This window comes from Planococcus citri, chromosome 3 (genome assembly GCF_950023065.1).
Source record: "Planococcus citri chromosome 3, ihPlaCitr1.1, whole genome shotgun sequence".
Taxonomy (NCBI): domain Eukaryota; kingdom Metazoa; phylum Arthropoda; class Insecta; order Hemiptera; family Pseudococcidae; genus Planococcus; species Planococcus citri.
In genome coordinates this window covers 58,065,964-58,087,331 of record NC_088679.1, presented here as the reverse complement: position 1 = coordinate 58,087,331, position 21,368 = coordinate 58,065,964, and the positions used below count along the sequence as shown (strand labels likewise).

The window sequence follows — 21,368 nt, the reverse complement described above, 5'->3', positions numbered from 1 at the left end:
CTTTTCTAAATTCGCGCAGGCACCGTTTAAAAGCATTATATTCAATGGATCGTACAAAATTTACTTAACATGTGGTCTATCAATGAAAGCACATTCGTAGGATTATTACGAATTATGATGAAATTGCAAGCGTTGCATGTGTAGGTATCTATGATGCATAAAATCATCACCACCTGTCGTGAATCGAATATTTTTCTTTGTAAAAAATCACCCATCTAGAAAGATGTACGTACAATTTATACGAACTGATTTAGTTCCACATGTGAATCACATAGACCATATAATTTCACGTTCGAAAAAGATTCATTTCAAATTGACTAGTATGAGGTATAATGTTGACCTACAGCTTCAAAACTAACATAGGTAGAGACAGAGAGGTACCAGCAAACAATTTTTATTCCGTCAGAACTGAGAATGCATCGAAAGAAACATTTACCTTCGAAAAAATGTTACATTATTCATTACATTTGATCACTAATGGATTCTTCCATACCTAATTACCAAACGCATGTAATGATTATGAAAATTAAACGTACTGCCTATTCGATTACTTCATTAATTATTGAAGTTTGCAAAAAAATACTACTCGCTTAACCGTGATTTATTTAATAAATGCATAACATTATAAAACGTGAATAATCTCAATGGTAATATCACTTATGGCTCTTATTCAGCGCCGTAACCTTTAATCGAAGCATTGCTTGTTAGAATTTCGATCCAGTAACCGTCAGGGTCTTTTATGAAAGCGATTCCTTTCATTTTTCCTGCAATGAAAATGAAAATGATGAATATACTGTATAAAAACACGTAGAATTAAATCAATTATTATGTATGTAATTATCTCACCGTCATTGGGTTTTTTCACAAATTCGACGTTGTATTTTTCGAATCGTTCGCAAGCTTTGTCTACATCTGGTACCACGATACCGATATGCCCTGATAAATAATAAAACAGAATAAAATACGTTTCTATTTTTTTTTTCAAGTACAAAAAGTTGAGTAGACTTACCAAAGCCTCGAGGATCTGAATTTCCATTATGATATGAAAAATCTGGATTATTTTCGGTACCCCAATTACTAAGATAAACAAAATCAACGATTTTAATTCACGTTTCGATGAATTGTCGAATACAGTGCATTAATATTTGAGAAATCATACTCACTGAGTTAATTCTAAAGTAGCTCTCTTCGAAGTGGTCCATCTCATGATTTCATCGATATCTCCTGTGGGGATTTCTGCAGGATTTTCATATCCCATGAAATACAAAGTGAATTTCATGCTTGGAAAATCTACTTTAGCTAGCAAGCTCATTCCTAATACTTCGTTGTAGAATTTTAAACTAGCTTTAGGATCTTTAATTCTGTACATAGTTTGTTGGAAGTAGAACCCCTGAAAAAATAGTTAAATTTTTTACTAGTGAGAATGAGTATTAGGTACACAGAACGTGACTTTATGATTTAGTTAATCGCTGATTAAATACAATATAAGATGATACGTGCATAGATACGTAGCTCAGTTCATGAAATTGATAGAGAAATGCTTTCAGAAATTACTACCTACCTCAGTCGCTGAATCTTGTACAGAAGTGAGTGCCTTCGCTTCATCATACGTTAAAGCTGCAGAATCTGCCATTTTACTCGATTAATTAAGCCACTAGATTCACGCCAAATGATATTATCGTTGGTCGAACTGGTCGAACACAACGTTAGGTTGAACTGCTGAGTACTATAATGAATCAAAAAAAAGTAAATTAGCTAAGCAAATTTGAGTTTATCGACGATTGATCATCGAGAGAATAATAGTAACACTACTGTAGCACTACATAATAATATTAATAACAAATTACTCTTACCAAGTATCGATGAAACAACAAGAAGAATGTGGTTACAAATACAGTAGGAGAAGTACATCAACTAACAACGACCGGCGGCGAAATGAACGAACGAGGTGATAACGGTGTAATGCAATGATAATGAAGTGTAGTGTAGGATGAATGCGGTGAGGTGAGGGGACTGGTAACTTGAAGCAGGAAATTGAACATATGTTTCAATTTTTCAGGTTCGTCTTCGTAGTTTATACAGTGAAACCGCGATAAGTGCAAACTCAAGGGACCGGAAAAATTAGTGCACTTATTGAGTTTTTCACTTAAAAGGGTTTGCACTAAGCAAGGTTATTTTTTCGCAATTTGCACTTATTAAGGTGAATAAATTACGCGACAAGTACCTCCTTTTTTTTGACTCAATTTTGATGATTTTTTATTTGATTTTACGTTACCTACATCCATTTTATGCCAATTTTACCCATTTTTCAATTTTCCACGATTTTTTTGGACATTTGTTCTATTTTAGTGATAATGTTGGAGGATTTTTTGAATATTTTCTACATTTTTTACTATATTTTTCAAATGTTTACTTTAGTTTGGATGATTTTCACAAAAAAATTCGCCAAATTCATTGCACTTATCGAGGTACTGTTGCAGTTATGGAGGTGAATTTACATGGTAAATTGACTGTAGGGACCGGGGATTAATTTTGGTTGCACTTAACGTGAATTTTCACTTATTGAGGTTGCACTTATCGCGGTTCCACTGTAATTTGTATGCGAATGAGAAACCGCGTAGACCGGATGAGCTGACTGAGCCAGAGATGGACGGGAGAGGTCGTGGTGTGTTTCAATTCAATTTTCAAATTCGTTTCTTGAAATCATGAAGCAAAATTAGTACTTCATGTCGATGATTTTGTTGTCAGTGGCGGTGTTTCGCGATTTTTTTTCATCGGCAGCCGGCGGCGCGCCGTCAAAAAATTCAATTTTTGTGAGGTGGCATAAATTGCCACAAATTTTTAGGTGGCGGTGGTGTTCTCGATGTGACTGCAAAATTGATTTCAAAAATTACCAAGAATGTCAGCTTTTATGGACCTTATTAGTGTCCTCACTTCCTCAGTTGAGCCAAATGAAAATGAAATTTTATAGTGATAAAAATTTGAAATGTCTTTATTACTCATTAGGAATTTAAAAGCAGAATAAAATTCAAAAAATTTCCAGATCCAGATTTTTTCATTTCTGAGAAAAAATTCTGAATGTTTAAAAATATGATCTTTGAGGTCTTTGAGATTCCATTCGGCTTCTAATGGCCACATTTTTTGTTTTTTATGAGCATAAAATTTTACGTTAACCCCACAAAAAAAAACAAGTAAAATGCGTTTTTGTTTTTCATTTTGGCTGATTGATTTTTTTTCTGGTTTTCAAGCGCCAAAGAACAGAGAGTTGAAAAATTCCCCAATCTATTTATTTTTTTTAAAATTTTGCTCATGCTTTTTTAGAACTACTGCAATTCACTCTGCTATTCGTTACTCAAATTCTGTCGTTGAAGATCAAAAACTTGAAATGTTGGAGCTTTTTCATACATTCAGCTAGAATCAGACCAGACGATAATACTGCTAGGTTCAAGCTTGGTCGATATCTTATGTTTTTTTTTTCAATTTTTTGGGCAAACGAAGAGATTTGGGTAAAATTTTAATGGCCAATTGTTGAATTTAGATTTAAATTACTCGAAATTTTCGGTACCTACTTATTATTTTAAAACACCAAAATGTTCACAATTTTTTTTTCTGCAATATGGTTTTTTATTTGAAACTTGATATGTATGAGTCAGCCCCAAAGTATGATACATATTTCCGTATATGCCTCGTGTATTTTGTAATTTTAATAAATAGCAATAAATTAATAAATGAGTTTTGTGTTTCTTTGTTTTAGGTAAGCAATGAATTTCAAACAGAATATTTGAGGATTGGAAATACTAAAGAAGTATGTACATGCCTAATACCTTTTATAAATTAATTATTCTTGAAAATACTCCCCTCTCTACAAGTGCCCAGTCCTAATGTTTAACTTCTTCCAATGAATTTTCAAAAAGAAGAAAAAAAATACAGTTGATCCCAAAAAAGATATGAAAACCAATTTTTATACATTGAGTGCTAATGTAACTGTTCCATAAACTGCAAAGTTTTGCCGAAATCTGCATTTTTCTACTTTTTCAGGGGTTTCAAAAATATTAAAAATTGATTTGTGAGAATTTCTTTTACGATTTTTCTTGCACCCATGGTTTTTATTTTGAAATAAATTGAAAATGTCAGTCCCCAACCGAGATTGAGGAAGGTATGGGGTCCCTGAAGTTGGAAAAAATGTTGAAAACATAGAAGTCTGCGAACTTTTCGGGGGGCGAATACTTCATTTTTGTTTCATACTCGCCTTATCGGTCCTCGAAAACAATTTTTTTTTTTTTTTGTCATCTTCTAGGATCTCTATAATATAGAGATCCTAGAAGATGACAAGGTTACTTGGTTACTTGATTATTAGGTGAAAAGTGTGAAATGAATTCAAGTTTTTTTTAAAGGTTTATTTATTTTGTTTCAGCAGAAATATAATTATAATACAATTGACTTGGATAATAACAATACAATAATATTCACAAAGTGATGCTTTCGTTTTTATAATACAATTGACTTGGAAAATAACAATACACGATTTTTTACTGAGAATAAGCGCGAAGCGCCAAGATACGTAGGTCTTGTAGGTCTTGAGAGCACTACACCGGACAATTAGGACACACACACCCCTGAATAATGATCCAGGACCTTTGTCTTCGATTATATTCCTGTAAATAACAGAAAAAATGAAATTGAGCATATTCATAGTAAGCTACACCTGTGTGAAACAGAATTAAATAATATAAATACAATGGTGGACTATCCCATTGTTTGAACACTGAAGCATTAGAATGCTTACTCGAAAATATACAATTAATAAAAACTGATTAGTGAGATGAGATAGGAGAGCCGAATCTTGTGAACAAAATGTCTCCAAAACGAAACATCTACAGTACCTACAAATTTTCCAAACAGAGTAATGCGATCTCTTCGTTATCAACGATTCAGGTGAAATAAACAATCGTCAGGTCTGTGAAGAAGCCTACTCCGTTCCTGAAAACAGTAAAAACACATGTAAGATTAATGATCAATCATGCTGCTTGTTTCAAAATTGACATTGGAATTAGAATGAAACTTATAAATCAAAACAAACCATACCAGCGATTCGTGAACAATTTTTATTCGTATCTGGCAGTCCGTATATTACGTCTTGTGCCTTTTTCAACACCAGCTAAATTAACACATTCGCTAAATGCGATCTCTTCGTTATCAACGATTCAGGTGAAATAAACAATCGTCAAGTTACTGAACTGCTCGGACTCATTAATAATTAATTAATTATTATAAATTTATATTACAATAAAATCGTGTATTGTTATTTTCCAAGTCAATTGTATTATAAAAACGAAAGCATCAATTTGTGAATATTATTGCATTGTTATTATCCAAGTCAATTGTATTATAATTATATTTCTGCTGAAAGAAAATAGTTTTTAAAAGGATCCTGACCAGAGATGAAAAGTTTTCAACAAATTTTTACCTACTACAATTTTTTATTTTTCTTCATTTTTTTCAATTTTGGGGCCTTGATGTGTTTTTTATGGGTCTGAGATGTCCATCTTCTCGGTTTTGAAATTTTGTGGGGCGCTCTGCAATTCCATAGTTTTTGAACTTGTGAAAATGAGTGCGTACCAATGTACATATACATGTACTTGATGGACTAAATTGATGTGAATACAATCAGATACTGTAAGTGTATGGTATCGAATAATGTACTGAAAGAAATTTTGACTCAATAATAGGAAAGCTTCCTCTACCAAATCAACAAATAGTATATGGTTCTCGATTTGATATTTTCAGAAAATGAGAGCTTATCAAAATTTTGTAAATTATTTTTCTGTAAACCAACCAAAGCAAGTGGAAGATGCTCCCCCATATTCTTGTTGTCTAAAAAAGAAAACTTACCTGAATTTTATATTGATGAAGTGAAGCATGAATCCTAATAATTATTGTTTTTTTTAGTATGTATATTATGTACGAAACCTTGAGTACCTAAGTACATATGTATATGAAGGAAAAGAAAACTTAGATTATTGGCCATTGGTATAATGTCATAATCTCATAAAAAATTAAGGTGCCTCAAAATGTAATAATGAAATTTTGCAAGGTACACATTACACAATAATTACAGGGGATTGTGCCATCTCTTTATGAGGGGACATATCGGACCCTGCTCGAAGGTGCGAGGCGGACATTCCCTCGACAGTCGACATGCTCTTTAAACTCCTTATTTCATTCCTACTATAATGCTATGTTATAAAAGTTATTTTATCGTTCTTTTAACGTTCTCAGTTGTTTTTATGACATTTCAACATTTTCGGGGGGGGGGGGGTCCCAACGATCCTAATGGGTTTCCGGATATTTTAATGCCGATTTTACGGGGTTTCTTATCCTTGTGTGATTTTGCAAGATTTTATTCAATTATGGCAATATTTTATCAATTTTTTGTTATCTTGATTTTTTTCCAAAGTTTCATCATTCATTTTCACTCGAGATGCCGTTGTGGGCTCGATACTGTTTGAAATACTGTTATAATCACCAGCATGATGATACGTATCAGGGTGGGTTGAAAAAAAAAGGTATCCTGAATTTCCACAAACATTGGCGGGGAAGTTTACCTACTTTGAGTGGGAGACTACCCAGAAAAAATTCGAGCACCTCAGCTGTTCAGGGTGCTGAGCCAAGGGTCCTCAAAGTAGGATCTTTTTCGAAAAAATCGTAATTTTTTGATAACCTACGCAATCTCTTGGTCAACTCCGTCAAAAGTTGCGATTTGAGTTTCCGAACCTTCCTGACTCATTGAATTGTACCAGAAAAAGAAATTCGCCCCTCTATAGCTCACGTTACTGCATACTACAAATGTTTGCTCAAAGTTTTTATACATAAAACACGTTTTGAAAGAAAAATTACATTCAACATATACAGCTACTTTATCCCCTCTGCATAGCTTACCTATAGAGAACCTACGCCTTCTCGCCAACACAAAACAAATATTATTTCAATTCCGATTCAACTTAGAAAAATATTTTTCCACTTGTGTTTCGTCGTCGATGCCGTCGTCGTCATCATCGTGTAGCCGCAGTACATGAAACATGCATATATAGCATACGCGGCTCGACTATAGGCTCAGCTCTGAGCTGAGCTCATCTCATCTGCAAGCCCGCACTATAAAAGCAAGATAATTCCTCGACATTTTCATGTTGCCTCGTACGTACGAGTATATCGATTAATACTTAAATTGAATGTGTTTATTTACTTTTCTTTTAAAAGATAAACTGAAAAAAAAAACTAAATAGGTGAAGCGTATGTATGTATATGCAACAGAATAATAAAAATAGGTCAAAGTTGTCAGTTTGCGCGTTAATATTTTACGCTAGTAACATTAAATGGAAACTAGAACGTAAATGTTTTATCTTTCCGTTTAACAGCATCCCTAGCGAGACATTTCATTTAGAAGAAAAAAAAAATTCCTACGATGTCGGGTTGTTTTTCTTACACGATAATTATCGAGTGTACTAAGTTTGTACTTAGTATTTTTACGGTGTAATGTCATTATCAGGGGGTAAGGTGTGATGGTCAATCCAACGTAGATTGATTGATGGTGAGAGTTGTTCGTGGTAATTGTTGGGATGATGAGCTGAAGTGGGTGAGAGGTGATGTACTTGAAAATGGACTCGTCTATTGTTTTGCAAAGTCGAGAACTTTTTGTTATAAAATGCTGAAATCAGTGTAATTATTTTTTTAGAAAATTAATTTTTGTTGGGCACTTTATGTACTAGTTCTATGGGATTTTGGTTAGAATTTGTCCATTTGGTAGCCTTCGGACTGCACACTTTGCAACAAAAATTCTAGTGGTTCGTTTCTAGTTGAAAAACTTACAATAAAATTTTTAACTGGGAGCATTCACAATTTTGAAAGTCTCACTCTCACTTAGGACATAAGTTCAGTTGCTTGTTTCTTAAGTTGAAATCAGCAAACAATTATGATGATTGATAAATTTCAGTTTTCAAATTGACTCAGAAACAAGCTTCATGGTGAAAAGATATCGGTTCATTCTGGACAGAGCAAATTTTTAAAACTTGAATTCAATTTCAAGCAAGATCAATTGATCAACCCTTTCTCATTTGTCTTGCATCAAACTTATGTGTAAATTTCGTGGTCATTTGAAAAATGATTAATGAAAAATAATTGCTTACTAACAATTTTGTTCAATGACTCGATGTAGTAGGATCGCCGAATAAAAATGGGATATTTTGTTAGAAGTCACTTTCAATATGGTGGGGTGGATATTGTTCAAAGAAGTAATGGATTTATCAAGAGTCTGTGGTGTGACGGGTAGTAATGCAGCATGACTGTGTTATTGTTTCAACGGGGAATCCAACTGCAGTGCATGTAAAATCAATTCGCTGATTGACTTTGGAATAGAAACCGATTTTTATGTAGAATTCTCATTTTGTAATAACTAATTGATAGCACGGATGGGTAATATAGACCGATTTTCAAAAAATCGCCAGAAATTAAAAAATCAGCTTCAGTTTAGTAGAATTTTACACTATGACGTCAACAAAATTTGCAAAAAGTGATTTTTTCATGAACATGTCTTATTAGCTCTTCTTAAGGTATTTTTAAAAATCCTCGCTGATAGATCCTGTGACAATGAGACCATCCCAGGGAATTAAACCTGCTCCAAGAAAGTGTTTTTTGTCTGTACCCAAATACTGACCCTAAAGTAGAAATAGCTCTTGTTCAATCTTGAGCCATGTCAAACTTTCCGTCCAGGTACCTATACGTACTATTTAGCATACATATTTTTGTGACCTCCCTGGTGGTGGTGCTGCAACTTCTCCATCTTGAGGGGCTTTAAGTATGTAATTTCGATATTATGGTGATAAGTTTTCTGGCTTATTTAAACATTATCATGGTGACATGGTGAGTGTACGTAGTTGAGAAAATTTTAGTTAATTCACTGGAAATGTTTCCCCTCCCGATAAATTGATCAATTACGTCGAAGATATGGCGTTTGGGGTTATTTTTTTAAATGAATTTATTGTCCTATGGCATGCATTTATAAGTAGATGACTACTTACTGCATAGAATAAAAATCTTGAACAAAAGCTTCGTTGTAAGAAATGGATGTGTGCCTTATTTTGGTAAAACATTTTGATATCGGATTACGAAGCAATTTCTAGGGGTTTTGAAGTTTTATTATCACCCCCTCCCTCCTTAGATATGTGCTTTGACGGGAAGATGTAGATTAAGATTGAATTGGACTATTTTTGCCCCAGTGTCAATATTTGGGTAAGGGGGTTAAAACTCTTCTGGCCTCTGAGCAAGTTCACTCGGAGTTATATCCGCAGAGGCTATTGATATGTTATCAAGAAACTTCAATAAAACATTTTTATGAAAAAATGACCCTCTTGAGAATTTTTTCGACAAGCAAACAAATAAATAAACGGAATATTTCGTTGAGCTACTTCGCAAATCAAGATTTGGTTTTGCGATATGAGTGTCGTATCCTTTCAGTGAGCCAGGTTTCAGCTCAGTCGGTGTTGACGTGGTGTGAAGAATTCCTTATTAGCAAGTTTTATAACTATGTATGTAAGGTGGTAAATTGAAAATTAGTTGAATTTGTCACGTGTTGTACTTATACTCAGAGGATACGCTGGTCCGCCATTTTCTTACGAAAACGAATTTTTTATAAGTCAAAAACTATGACGATGTTACAAGAGACCTCTTTTGTAGAAAATAAAAAATAGGTATGACCAACGATGCAAAAATCTTGAAATTTCATGCAGTACGTATGAACTTGAGATTTTAAAAAAATAAATTTTTTTTGGTTTTCTCATTTTTTAAAAGATTTTTTAGTGATGGTACCTCATGAAATTTCAAAATTTTTGCATCATTGGTCATATTTTTTCATTTTCTACAAAAAATAACTCTTGTGAAATTGTTGTAAATGTCTTAGTTTTCAAGTTACCTACAAAAAATTCACTTTCGCAAGAGTATGGCGGACCAGCATACCCCCAAAATCAATTCTTAAACTCACGATTTATAGCCAAAGTGAAAAACAATAGGTAGGTAGTAACTAGTCACTAGTCAGTAACAATCACGAACGTAGATATATCGTAAAATTAGGTATTGTGATGTGTGATTTTTTTCGTGTTTGATTGTTAGAGGTTTTGAATTTCGCTGTGGGTAATGATAAATTGTGTTCCGTTCAGTGCTTTAATCAAAAATAATAAAAAAATGACGCGATCGGCGATCAGTGATGAGTAAAAAGCAGGAACCTTCTTGCAATCAGCGAATACAATTATCTGATGTCTTATTCAGATCTGTTATCCGTTGTTATCTTTTACGCATTACTGATGAAAAAAAATTGTGCAAAAATAGTCTTCAGCTGATGGAAAAATACAAACATTTTCAGAAAATTTTCCATCTTCGCTTCGCTCGGCAGAAACACGTTCATTCCACTTGTTCACTTTCTTTTCTCTATTGTGAGTCATTTTTTTTTGAAGAACTATAAAATAAGTAATTTTCAATAAATTGATTTGAACGTTTCTACAAATTCATCAAAGTTATCTCAAAAAGTCATCCTCATGACCAAAAATTAATCAAATACTCTTAAAATTGAACGATAATTTACTTATCGATAATATAGAAAGTATTTCAAATATTATAAATTAATTACAAATAACTGAAAATTATCATAAACTGGTGAAAAATTTGAATAATTGTGCGAAATTTAACGAAAATTGTTTGAAAATTTATTGAAAATTATTCAAATTGTCTGATAATTGATGAAACATGAAAAAAATTTCCCACACTGAGAAAAAATTGTATATGTAGTATAAATTATCAAAATTATAGTAATTTATACTATACATTTTTTTCAGTGCAGTTATCAGAAACATAATTGTGGAAAATTCCAAAAATTGATCTAAATATCAAAATGCAATAAAATAGCGAAAAAAATCACAAAATTATTACAAACACCGTAAGCTTATCATAGAAATTAGAATTCCAGTGATAACAGTAATTATGTATATCATCAAACTCTGAAATAGTGAAAAATCCTGACGTAATTTAATTTTTTCATTATTTTCCCTGACATCAGCATAAAAAATTCTATATAACTCACCCATCCAAGTTGAATTTCAAATCTACGTGATTTCAAAAAAGGCCATCCAATGGTATTAATTTATTAGTCATTCAAAAGTTATCAGAAAGGCAAATTTTTAGCGCTTTTGTGGTAACTTGCCTATAAAATTCGTTGAAATTACTTCGACTTTATTATCGTGAGAAATTATTGAATTTTTCATTTCGTCAAATTTTATTATTAGGTATTCAAGGAATGATAAATCAGCTTCAAGTTGATATTTAAAATCCAGGTTTGCAATCAATGAAACAATCAACCAATAAAGTGAAAGCAAATGCAAAAACTATCTTGCAATCAGCGAATAGCTGATGGCTTGTTTCCATTTATCAGACTTATAGCTGTAGTTTTAAACAATTGTGTTGAAAAAGTACCTGATAGTAATTTCATTAAAAACACTCAAAGCAAATTGAAAAATTTGAAAAACGAAAAATTGAGGTCGTAAAAATATTGTCAACTTTCCCTTCTCCTCCTCCTCCTCCTCCCCCCCCCCCCTACCGGTCTTAAAATAGAAATAAGTTTGAAAAATACGAATTTTACTCAAAAATAAGCGATTGTTTTGAGACTGGAGCATTTTTTCCAAAATAAGTTGAGTAACCATAGAAGCAAAAAACCGTGTGATTTTTTCAAAAATGCCAGTTCTTATCTTCCCTCTTGGGGCACCCCGGAGCTGACATTTTTTTTGAGTAACTTTCAACTCAAAATGAAGGTCTTTCAGCTGAATTTGGTCAAAATTTGCCGACTTTTCCCCCGTTATCCACTCTTATACAGGTACCTATCTATAGCGTTTCCATGTCTAAGAATATTGAACATGGTAAGAAAAATGTTCTCGAAAAAAGGAGAAAAAATTCCTAGCTTGGAACATTGATCAGTGAACTTTTATAAAAATCATCATAATTTTTTTTCAAAATGGGAATTTTATCATTTTATTTTATGCACAAAGCCTGTTTCATTGGTGGGAGAGAAAATACGCCAACAGGACCCCAGTTCGTTCTCAAGAGACGAAAATCGTTAATTAGTTTTGTGATTCTGAAAAAAACACCGATTTCCCTCCTCCTCCTCCTACATCCCACACCTTGCAAACTACCCGGTAAAATTTGGAATATCGAAACCTTCGGTACGATTTATGAATACGAAACGTCTCGCTCGGTGCAAAAAATAGCTTATTACAAAGTATTACAACAGGCTTGAAAAGCCATTATATATTCACCGGTTTTTCTACGTAAATTTATGAGTAGATAGACGTTACGCATTTCTAATCGTTTTCGATAAATAATTACGGCGTTTATTTTCTTTCGACCTTAATGAACAATTTGGCTGCACGAGCTCGGGGATGGTCGTCGAGAGAAAATGGCGCATTTTTTTTTTTTACAAAAATATACTCCAATAGCCAGTTTATATAAGTACTCGTATATAGTAAGTAACTATATAGCAAAATATACTCGTGTAGTAAAATGATATATACGAGATGCATCGAAGAAAAACCTCGCGTCGCGCCGGAAATACCAACATCTCTTCGGTTTTTTTTCGGTATGTTTTCCGCAAACAGCAGTGGCAAGTTTTCACGCTTGTACACCCTGCTTTCCGCCATCGCCACAACACCGGGCTCAATAAACTGGCGGCTTTTCCTCCTGCTTGGCATAAATCTTGGCGCCTTTATCCTTTTCAATATCTACGCCCTCTTTTTGCCGGCCGCAAATCACCATTTAAAAGCAAAACCTTACTTTTTACCTAACGAATATAATTTATTGGCGTTCTTCGATAATTATTACACTATATCGATTTTCTTTTACGGATATTAAGCCTCTCTCTGCGTTCCTTTTAGCCGTTTAACAAATGATTCCACAGTTCCACCCAGCCGAACGAAGAAATCTCTTCGACGAAAATTTTCATCTCGGGGGTTTTTTCACGTTCACGTTCGTCGTCGTCGTCGTCGTCGTCGCATCGTAATACCAAATTATACACCCGAATAATTCGCCAAGAAAAGTTTTTAAAGCCGTATTAAATTTCATTACGCCACATTCGTATATGGGTTAGGTACCTAATTTTTTTTCACCTCGCGAGGATTTAATAAAATACACTTCGGGCTTCATTAAAAGCCTCGTGTCAATTGGGTTCACCAACTGGGTATTATATTCGAAGTCGAAGCGCAGCAGAAAATCAATTTTCACTCGGATGAATTTTTTCAACAGATGAAAAATTCTACCTGGCTGTTATCTTATTCCCCATATTATACTGGAGCGCATTCGCAATGACCTTAACCTTTTTTTTCTCTCTTTATTTTTTGTTTCGAGAGAAAAATGAATAAAAGATGGATAAAACGATACGAAATATAAACGCGGCACCTATACCTAATACCTATAATATTTCCATATCATGAAAAAATTGCTCGAATTTTCGTCGGTGGTTCGTTCAGAAAAAAAAAAACACAATACCCCCGAGATGAAAAATTATCAAAATTGGAAAATTTTGATTTACATATATTTCTCCTCGCAGCGGGTACCTTTTTCTATTATAGTTGATGAATTTGTTAAATAGAGGTGTATATTGTTTGATCGAGTTTTGTTCCAATTGTGGACTGATTTTATCACGTGTCCGAGATCCACGTGATCCCCTTACTTCCTGTTACATCGACTTATACATATTATAGTAGTTCAGTGGCCAATTGTAAGTAGAAGCACGAGTATGATGATCAAGGACCACAGAAAGTAATTTTTGAGCATGGTAGGCATTCGCCAAACCATTAAGAGGAGCGCAGAAGTGGTTCAAAGGTTGTCCAATGTTTTTTCAAGGTTATCAAAATATGTGTCATTCCGTAAGTGAAGGGTCCTTTGGTCGCTTCTATTTATCGAGATAATCATGTTTTTTAGTGAAAAAGTTGAAAGAACCAATAATCAAGGTTTTGATGGATTTCGATGTAAAACATATCCGACTATCACGTGTTAAACTATCAAGGCCGCAGGTGCGCCCCAAGCGGAGAAAAACGGAACTAAAGTTTTTCTAAGAAGGGCCCATTTGGTCGATTTTGTATTTTTTGTGGTAAATTCGCTTCCAAAAAAATACCCTCCGAATTATACTGCACCTATAGTCGCCAGTGGCAACATGTATACCACTCAAAAAACACGATTTTGCTAGATGCAGCGGTAGCTGCGTGGCATCACTTATGGTTTACTGAACCGGAGGTCTGGGTCCGAATCTCACCTCCGGAAGAAATTTTTGAACATTTTTTTTTTACAATTTTTATTTTTACAAGTTGAATTTTGACAGAAAATGTAATTTAATCATTTTTTTCTGCTTTTGAACAGAGTAATGAATTTTTATGTGAAATTGTAATTCATTAAATCATTGTTTTTCAGGCTTAAAATGTTCATAAACATGAAAAGATTGAGTAAAAAAAATCGCTATTGCAGGTGGGTAGTAATATTTGACTTCAGAAACAATAATCTTCAATTTTAGGTATAAAGGTTTTGGGATTATATCAAATTTCAGCTTTTTTCAGAAAAAAAACTTTGAAGGCGATTTTCTCAAAAGTTGAGTTTTTCAAATTTTTAGTTCTGGATTTTTTTTTGAGTTTTTTTTGCACTTTTTGGGCTTTTATCCAGCTCATATGATTGCTCCGGAGGTCTACTTCACCCCCCCCCCCACCCATAACTCAATATCGACCAAATGAGCCCATTACCTGCGGAATGACACATATGTGTTATGGTGTCTTCAGTCACTCTAGCACGAGCTCGTTTGATATTTTGATCTAAACGTTCACATATTCTTGGGGAAAACTCGAATTTACGTGCCTTAGGTATGCTGATAGGAATGGTAAATTATTTTTGAATCGATCTTCAATGATCTCAGTATTATTTAACCGCCATTTAACGAGACGCGGTCCATCTTTCCTTTAGTTTCTGTATTGGAAAAAAGTCCATTTTTCGCCTTGTTTGCAAAAATATTGGGATCGACTTGTGATCGTTTTTGAGATGATAAAAAAAAAAAAAAAAAAAAAAAAAAACTGAAAATGCAACGTGGGTAGATTGGCAGAGGTGGGAACAAACTTCAGATTTGGATATAACCGGGTACGAGTATAAAAAGTGAGACGAACAAGTTGCCTATCTTGGAATTTTCCGCCTATTGGAGAAAAACAACATAATGAAATACGAGTACATGCATACGCATGCCAAAGTCAGAGATAAATTTTATAAAAACTGAATTTTAATCTGATATTATCTATTGTTCGATTGTTTGAGTTTTAACTATCGAAACTGTCGCGCATTTTCGCATCTGCAAATCAGGGTTTTAGATGAGTAAGGTACTGTAGAAACTATAGGCGAGTTTTAACCGAGAATTTATAAAATTATTACTCGTTTGATTTATAATAAAACTTCATAATCACTGACGAGTTTCAATTTAGGTACTTTACTTTGTCATACATTTTGCTGCTGGATAATAGGTATATAGGAATTATCTACACTACAACATTTTAAATACCTAATTACTTACTGCTGGAGTGTCTGAGTCTGACTGTTTATCATTTTTCAACATTTCTTTAAAATGCTACAGGGAGAATAATAAAGAATAAAAAAATGCTTCTGGGATAATCGTTATATTTTAAAAAGAAAAAAAACGTTGAACATATTTTTAAAACAACTTTACGCATGTTTCAAAAAAAAAAAAAAAATACGCAAACTTTCAACAAAAAAAACATATATTTTCAAAAATACCCACAGATTTTTGAAAAAAGACTCCACGTATTTTTGAAAAAATTCTACGCGTATTTAAAACAGAAAAAAAACTACACACATTATCAAAAAAAACTCCACGAGTATTCTCCAAAAAAATCTACACATATTTTCAAAAATTCTATTCGTATTTTCTGAAAAATTCTATACGTAAGTATTTAAAAAAAAATCTAGTTACACAAATTTTCAATAAAACTCCACACATACCTATTTTCAAAAAAAAAAACTGCACAAATTTAAAAAAAAAAACATGAGCATTTTCAAAAAAGATCTACAAATATTTTCAGAAATACTACACGTATTTTCTAAAAAATTCTGCTCGTACCTACTACACATAAGTATTTTTAAAAATTCAGGTACACAAATTTTCAAACATACTATACACACATTTTCAAAAATACTACACGCATTTTCACAAAACGACTCTACACGTATTCTCAAAAAAATTCAACACAGATTTTAAAAAAACTACACACATTTTCAAAAAAAAAAACTTTACTTACTCGTACATAAGTTATTAAAAAAAAACTATGAAAATAGCTTCAAAAAAACTCAATATTCACTAAAAGTTAATTCCTTTTCTTTACGCGCATTAATCCCGTGAGGCGAATTTGCTGCAGTATTAATCTCGTGAGTCGGACTATCAATCTTCTCGGCATTGTTCTCAGCTGATTGATTTAGCGTATCATCACTGAGCTTGTCACTCTCTTCTAGGGATGGTTCAGTAGTCTCATGATTCTCAATTACTGACGATCCAGTTTTGTTGTTTCCGGCTGAAAAATAAAATAAATATGACAAAATGAGTGAGATAATCAGCGACGGATCCAAGGTGACGGGTCTATTACGCAAAACGCTTTAAAAGGACTCATTAGGACTGCGATTTTTGGAAAGAGCATAGTCGAAACCCCCATAATCATTAGCTGAATTACAGTTTCTCAAATTCAATTTTCCATTTTAGGTGGATTTTTGAAAACCCAAAATTGACTACTTTAAAATTTAAAAAATACGTATTTGATCGGTAAAGAAGATGAAAAGTAATCCTAAAACTAATATTATCCCCTAGAACCCAAATTAATTTCATCACTTCGAGCCATTATAAAGCCTCCACCTGCAGCACATTTTTTGATTTCTCCAGAATTTTGAATTTGCTTTGGAAGGCGTTGATATTAACTAGGACTGCTAAAAATCAAATTGTGTCTTATGCTTGACCTGCTTAAGAAGTTTATTCACATTGGATCGTCCAATTTCCGAGTCAACATCTTGAGTGAATTTTTTTGACCAGATATTCAAGAGAATTAGTAAAAAAATTGAAAGTTTCCCGCTTAAAAGGAAAAAGGCTCGTTCATAGTGAGAACAAAAAGCATTTGAAAATACGATAATTCAATGATTTTGAAAACAAAAACAAATCGGTCTGAGGAAAGCAAGGACAACAGCTCACGAAAATTTCTACTACAAGAAATACAAAAACTAAAAGTAATTATGCCTACCTACATTTATTATTAGAAATTTAAATTTTGCAATACCATATTTGCCAATGAAGATAATATTTCTAAAAATGTAACATACCCTGTGCTACTTCAGCTGCACGTGCTGCATTTTTAATCGTGTCGTAGCGATTTTTTAACCATTTTGTAGTCGCATCATTTATAGACACCAAAATTTTATCCTCATTGGGGAATTTTTCTTTCAAAAAATCTGAAACAGAAGTGAACATTTAAAAAAAAATAAATGCACATAGGTAGTTAAGTAAAGACTTGAAAATTGAGGGTTTCACCTCTTATCTGCTCGAATACTGCGGTTTCATTGAATCGAAATTTTTTATCAGTACCACATAAGGAATACGGACTGGCAATAAGACCTCCACAAGTTTCGTTCAAAATAGCTTTTGCTTTATCGGATATGTACTTCGGTATAACTTCTGGAACTATTCCTTATCAAATATTTCTAAAAATAAAATAATTTTAGTCTATTGGACAAAATAATACTTGAGTAAATGCAGGTAATATAGGCACATAGACTAAAACCCTTCTTAAATATAGAGAAATTGATGAGAAAAATGTTTGGTGACTTTGAAAAATTCAAACATGTACCTACTATCGTTAGAAAAAATTGTGACTGCATGACTTTTTGACTAACTTGCAAATTGAAGGGACTACAAATGATTTTCAATTTAAAAAAATTGCGATGAAAAAAATAAATGCCGAAATGAATACTACTTTGAAAAATTAACTTTTGTTACCCATCATCATTTTTCATCTTACTCTAAATTTTAAGAAGTTTTTGAAGCTCAACAATTTTTGATTAGCTAAAAATTTTTCAAATTGGCAATTTTTGAGCTTTAAAAACTTCTTAAATTTTAGAGTAAGAAAAAAAAATGATCATGACAAAACTTGTTTATTTTTTGACGTAGTTTTCATTTCCGCATTCATTGTTTTTATCGCGTTTTTTTGAAATTGAAATTTTTTTGTAGCCTCTTTAATTTGCAAGTTGAGCAAAAAGTCATGTAATAAGTACTTGATTTTGTTCATTTTTCAAAGTACTACCGACCCCCCCCCTGGTCAAAATTGGATTTTGCGGCTTTTAGATTTCAAAAATGTTATAAACTTAGATCTATAGGCTTTCATCGACTTCAACAACCGAAGAATTCGTAATTTTGTTTTTAAGAACATCTTACAGAATATACCCTGTATTGGTACATCCTACGGGTAACGTTTCTTTCGACTTTTCGTCCAATTTTTGTCTTTCATCTTCAGGTATCAAAGCACGAGCTATTGGACCTAACAACTTTAATCGAGAGAAATCCGGTACACGTCCGCTCCATAATTCGCATGGACTTTTTAAACCAATAGTGGAGTTCGGAATACGATTTTGAATAAAATTTGCGCTCACTTTTCTGCATACCTACTCATTCCTTGTCTGATACCTACATATCTGAATTTAAAAAAAAATTACTTACTGTTATTGAGTGAATTTTTTACATCTACTGTTTTCCACACCACATTTCGGTACAGTTATTGGCCCTTTTTTAAAAAGTGGTATCCCCAATAGGCATAATAAAATAAAATAAAATCGTTATCCTTCTTGGCTTCAATTTCATCGATTACTTTGAAAAATGAACGAAGTACCTACTACTTACCATGCCTTTTTGCCTAGTTTGTATTTTCAATTTCAAAAAATCACGATGAAAAAAAATGAATGCGAAAATGAACTACGTCGAAAAGTAAACAAATTTGTCACGATCATTTTTTTTTCTAAAATTTGAAAAGTTTTTTAAGCTCAACAATTTAAATTGAAAATTTTCGAGCTTCAAAAACTTTTTAAATTTTAGAGTAAGTATAAGAAAAGAAATGATCATAACAAAATTTGTTTATTTTTCGACGTAAGTATTAATTTCCACATTTTTATTTTTTTTCATCGCGATTTTTTAAATTGAAAATTATTTGTAGCCTCTTCAATTTGCAAGTTGGGCAAAAATAACAAATGATTACCTGATGGAGGTGTGAACCTCGTGAGCAAAGGTAACAACCATTAGGAACAAAAGAAAGATGAACGAAAATTTATATATGTACTAGAGATGAACCTTCTGCAAAGTTTCAACAGATCGTCATGATTTCGTCATTAAGTACTTCGACTTTTAACCAACCTGATCTTAGGGGCATGGCCCACACGTCCATCGTAGAAGCCTAATTGTGGCCCATGTAGGAGTATACATAATTTGTCAAATGTACTAAAGACAGAAAGAACAATTATGCTTTAAAAAAAAAAATTTGTTACAAAAGTATTTTGAAATGCTTGAGGAACAGATATTCCTCAAGCGATTACAAAACTTACTCTTGTAGCCTTATTTTTCTATGCTATATACATGATTGGGGTTTTATATTTGTCGTGCACTGGAAGGATTTTATACTTCGCTGAAATGAAAAGAAAGAAGATTTATTACTTTTCTGGCCTTCCGAATTTTAGAAAGGGAAAAAGGGGTATTTGATTCATGCAAGTAATTTTACGGAGGAAGAATTTGAAGTATGAAGTGAAGGTACTTACGTTCGAACTGGTCACAATAAGGTGATTAACAATTCTTCGAAGTCTCTCTCATTATTTTTTCGTCGTATTTCTCGGTCATGTTTTGATGCCCGATTGACAACATCACTTTTTCTGGGGTTTTAATCATATTTTTCTTAATTGTCTGGTATAATAATTTTATGTATACAGATGTAGTACGTAGCCATTGAGCTCCATCATATTTTTGAATTCCTTGTCGTCATTGATTGCGTTGTCTACGATTTGTTGTACCGGTCCATCCCCAAGCAACCAAAACCCTTGCAAAAAGATTGCTTACTATGGTATATGGTATGTTTCGCATCTAATGTTAGTCTGGTTTTTTTTTGTCTGATTAATAACGATTCGTACTTATTGGATTTTGACTTTTTGATTCAAAAAACGTATTTTGCACCTTCAATTTTGAAGATGGGTCATACCTTCACATAACTTTTTTTCTTAGTTGTACCCAGTTGTATCCAAATCTGAAGTTTGTACCACAACTCCATGGGCACCCACTGTTCTTGTTCATTTTAATTTTTCAATGAAAAAATTCTACACCTGATGAAAAGATTTTCGATGTTTTTAAAAGCTTTGTAGCTCATGAGCTCTCCTAGAAGAAGTTTTATGATTTCAAAATCGTTTTTTGTTTTTTTAAATAATTTTTTGGTTTCAATGGTCACAAAAGTCAATTCTGTGACAAAATGAGCAAAACTGACTGAAACAGGCAGTTTTTGATGTTCAAAACAGGCAGATGACCTTCGGCAGTTGTAAGTTGTATTTCTTCAAAAATTGTATTTTTCTTCAGACGTATTTCTGGCTGCTCTGTCAACCTGAAAAAATGTATAACATTGAATATAAAACGTAATTACTTGAAAAATAATTACTTACCGATTCGCATAAGTATCGACTTTTTTAATAATATGTATATGTAGAACAAATTTCATTTATGAGTTTGAATTTTTTTCGTGCATCTCCGGGAAGAAACAAACGCCACCTGCGACGTCGTCTTCCAACACATAACAGAGAAATGGAACACTGTTCCTTCCTTTCCTATGTAACTACCATCAAAACTTTTCATGTCTGGAAGTCCATTTTATGGCCACAACGAACATTCGTTGTTGAAATATATTTACCCACCAAACTTGCGAATGGGACATTTTTTTGGCCTGTTTTACAAACGAAAAATTATTCGAATCGCCATTTAACGAGATTTATTATATCTTGACGAGTTGAAGGCATGCCCTAGTCTGTATACAAAGCAACCCCTTCAGCCAAAATTTGACGATCTTTATGTGATGAAATTTTGAGCCGTCCGAGAGCACAAAGTCACTTCACTGACGAGGGAATTATTTGACGAGAATTGTCTCTGTACTTCTTTTTAGATTTTCACTTCTGCTACATGGACGAGGCTTACCTTGTTTCAATCGTATGCACAATGACATTTTTGGGACTTTCAATTC

At 33.0% G+C, this 21,368-nt stretch overlaps 2 protein-coding genes across 5 annotated transcripts in view; one reads left to right on the top strand and one right to left on the bottom strand.

Annotated features, from left to right (window-relative positions):
* LOC135841343 (dipeptidase 1-like) overlaps positions 1-21,368 on the top strand; it is a 705,386-nt gene that overhangs the window by 258,561 nt on the left and 425,457 nt on the right. The window lies entirely within an intron of this gene.
* Positions 581-2,014, bottom strand: LOC135841304 (uncharacterized). The gene is made up of 6 exons (XM_065358202.1): positions 1,854-2,014; positions 1,562-1,726; positions 1,164-1,390; positions 1,010-1,077; positions 847-936; positions 581-764 (listed from the first exon to the last, which is right to left on the bottom strand). Exons 2-6 carry the CDS (start codon positions 1,631-1,633, stop codon positions 667-669), a joined length of 555 nt encoding a protein of 184 aa, XP_065214274.1. The 5' UTR covers positions 1,634-1,726; positions 1,854-2,014; the 3' UTR covers positions 581-666.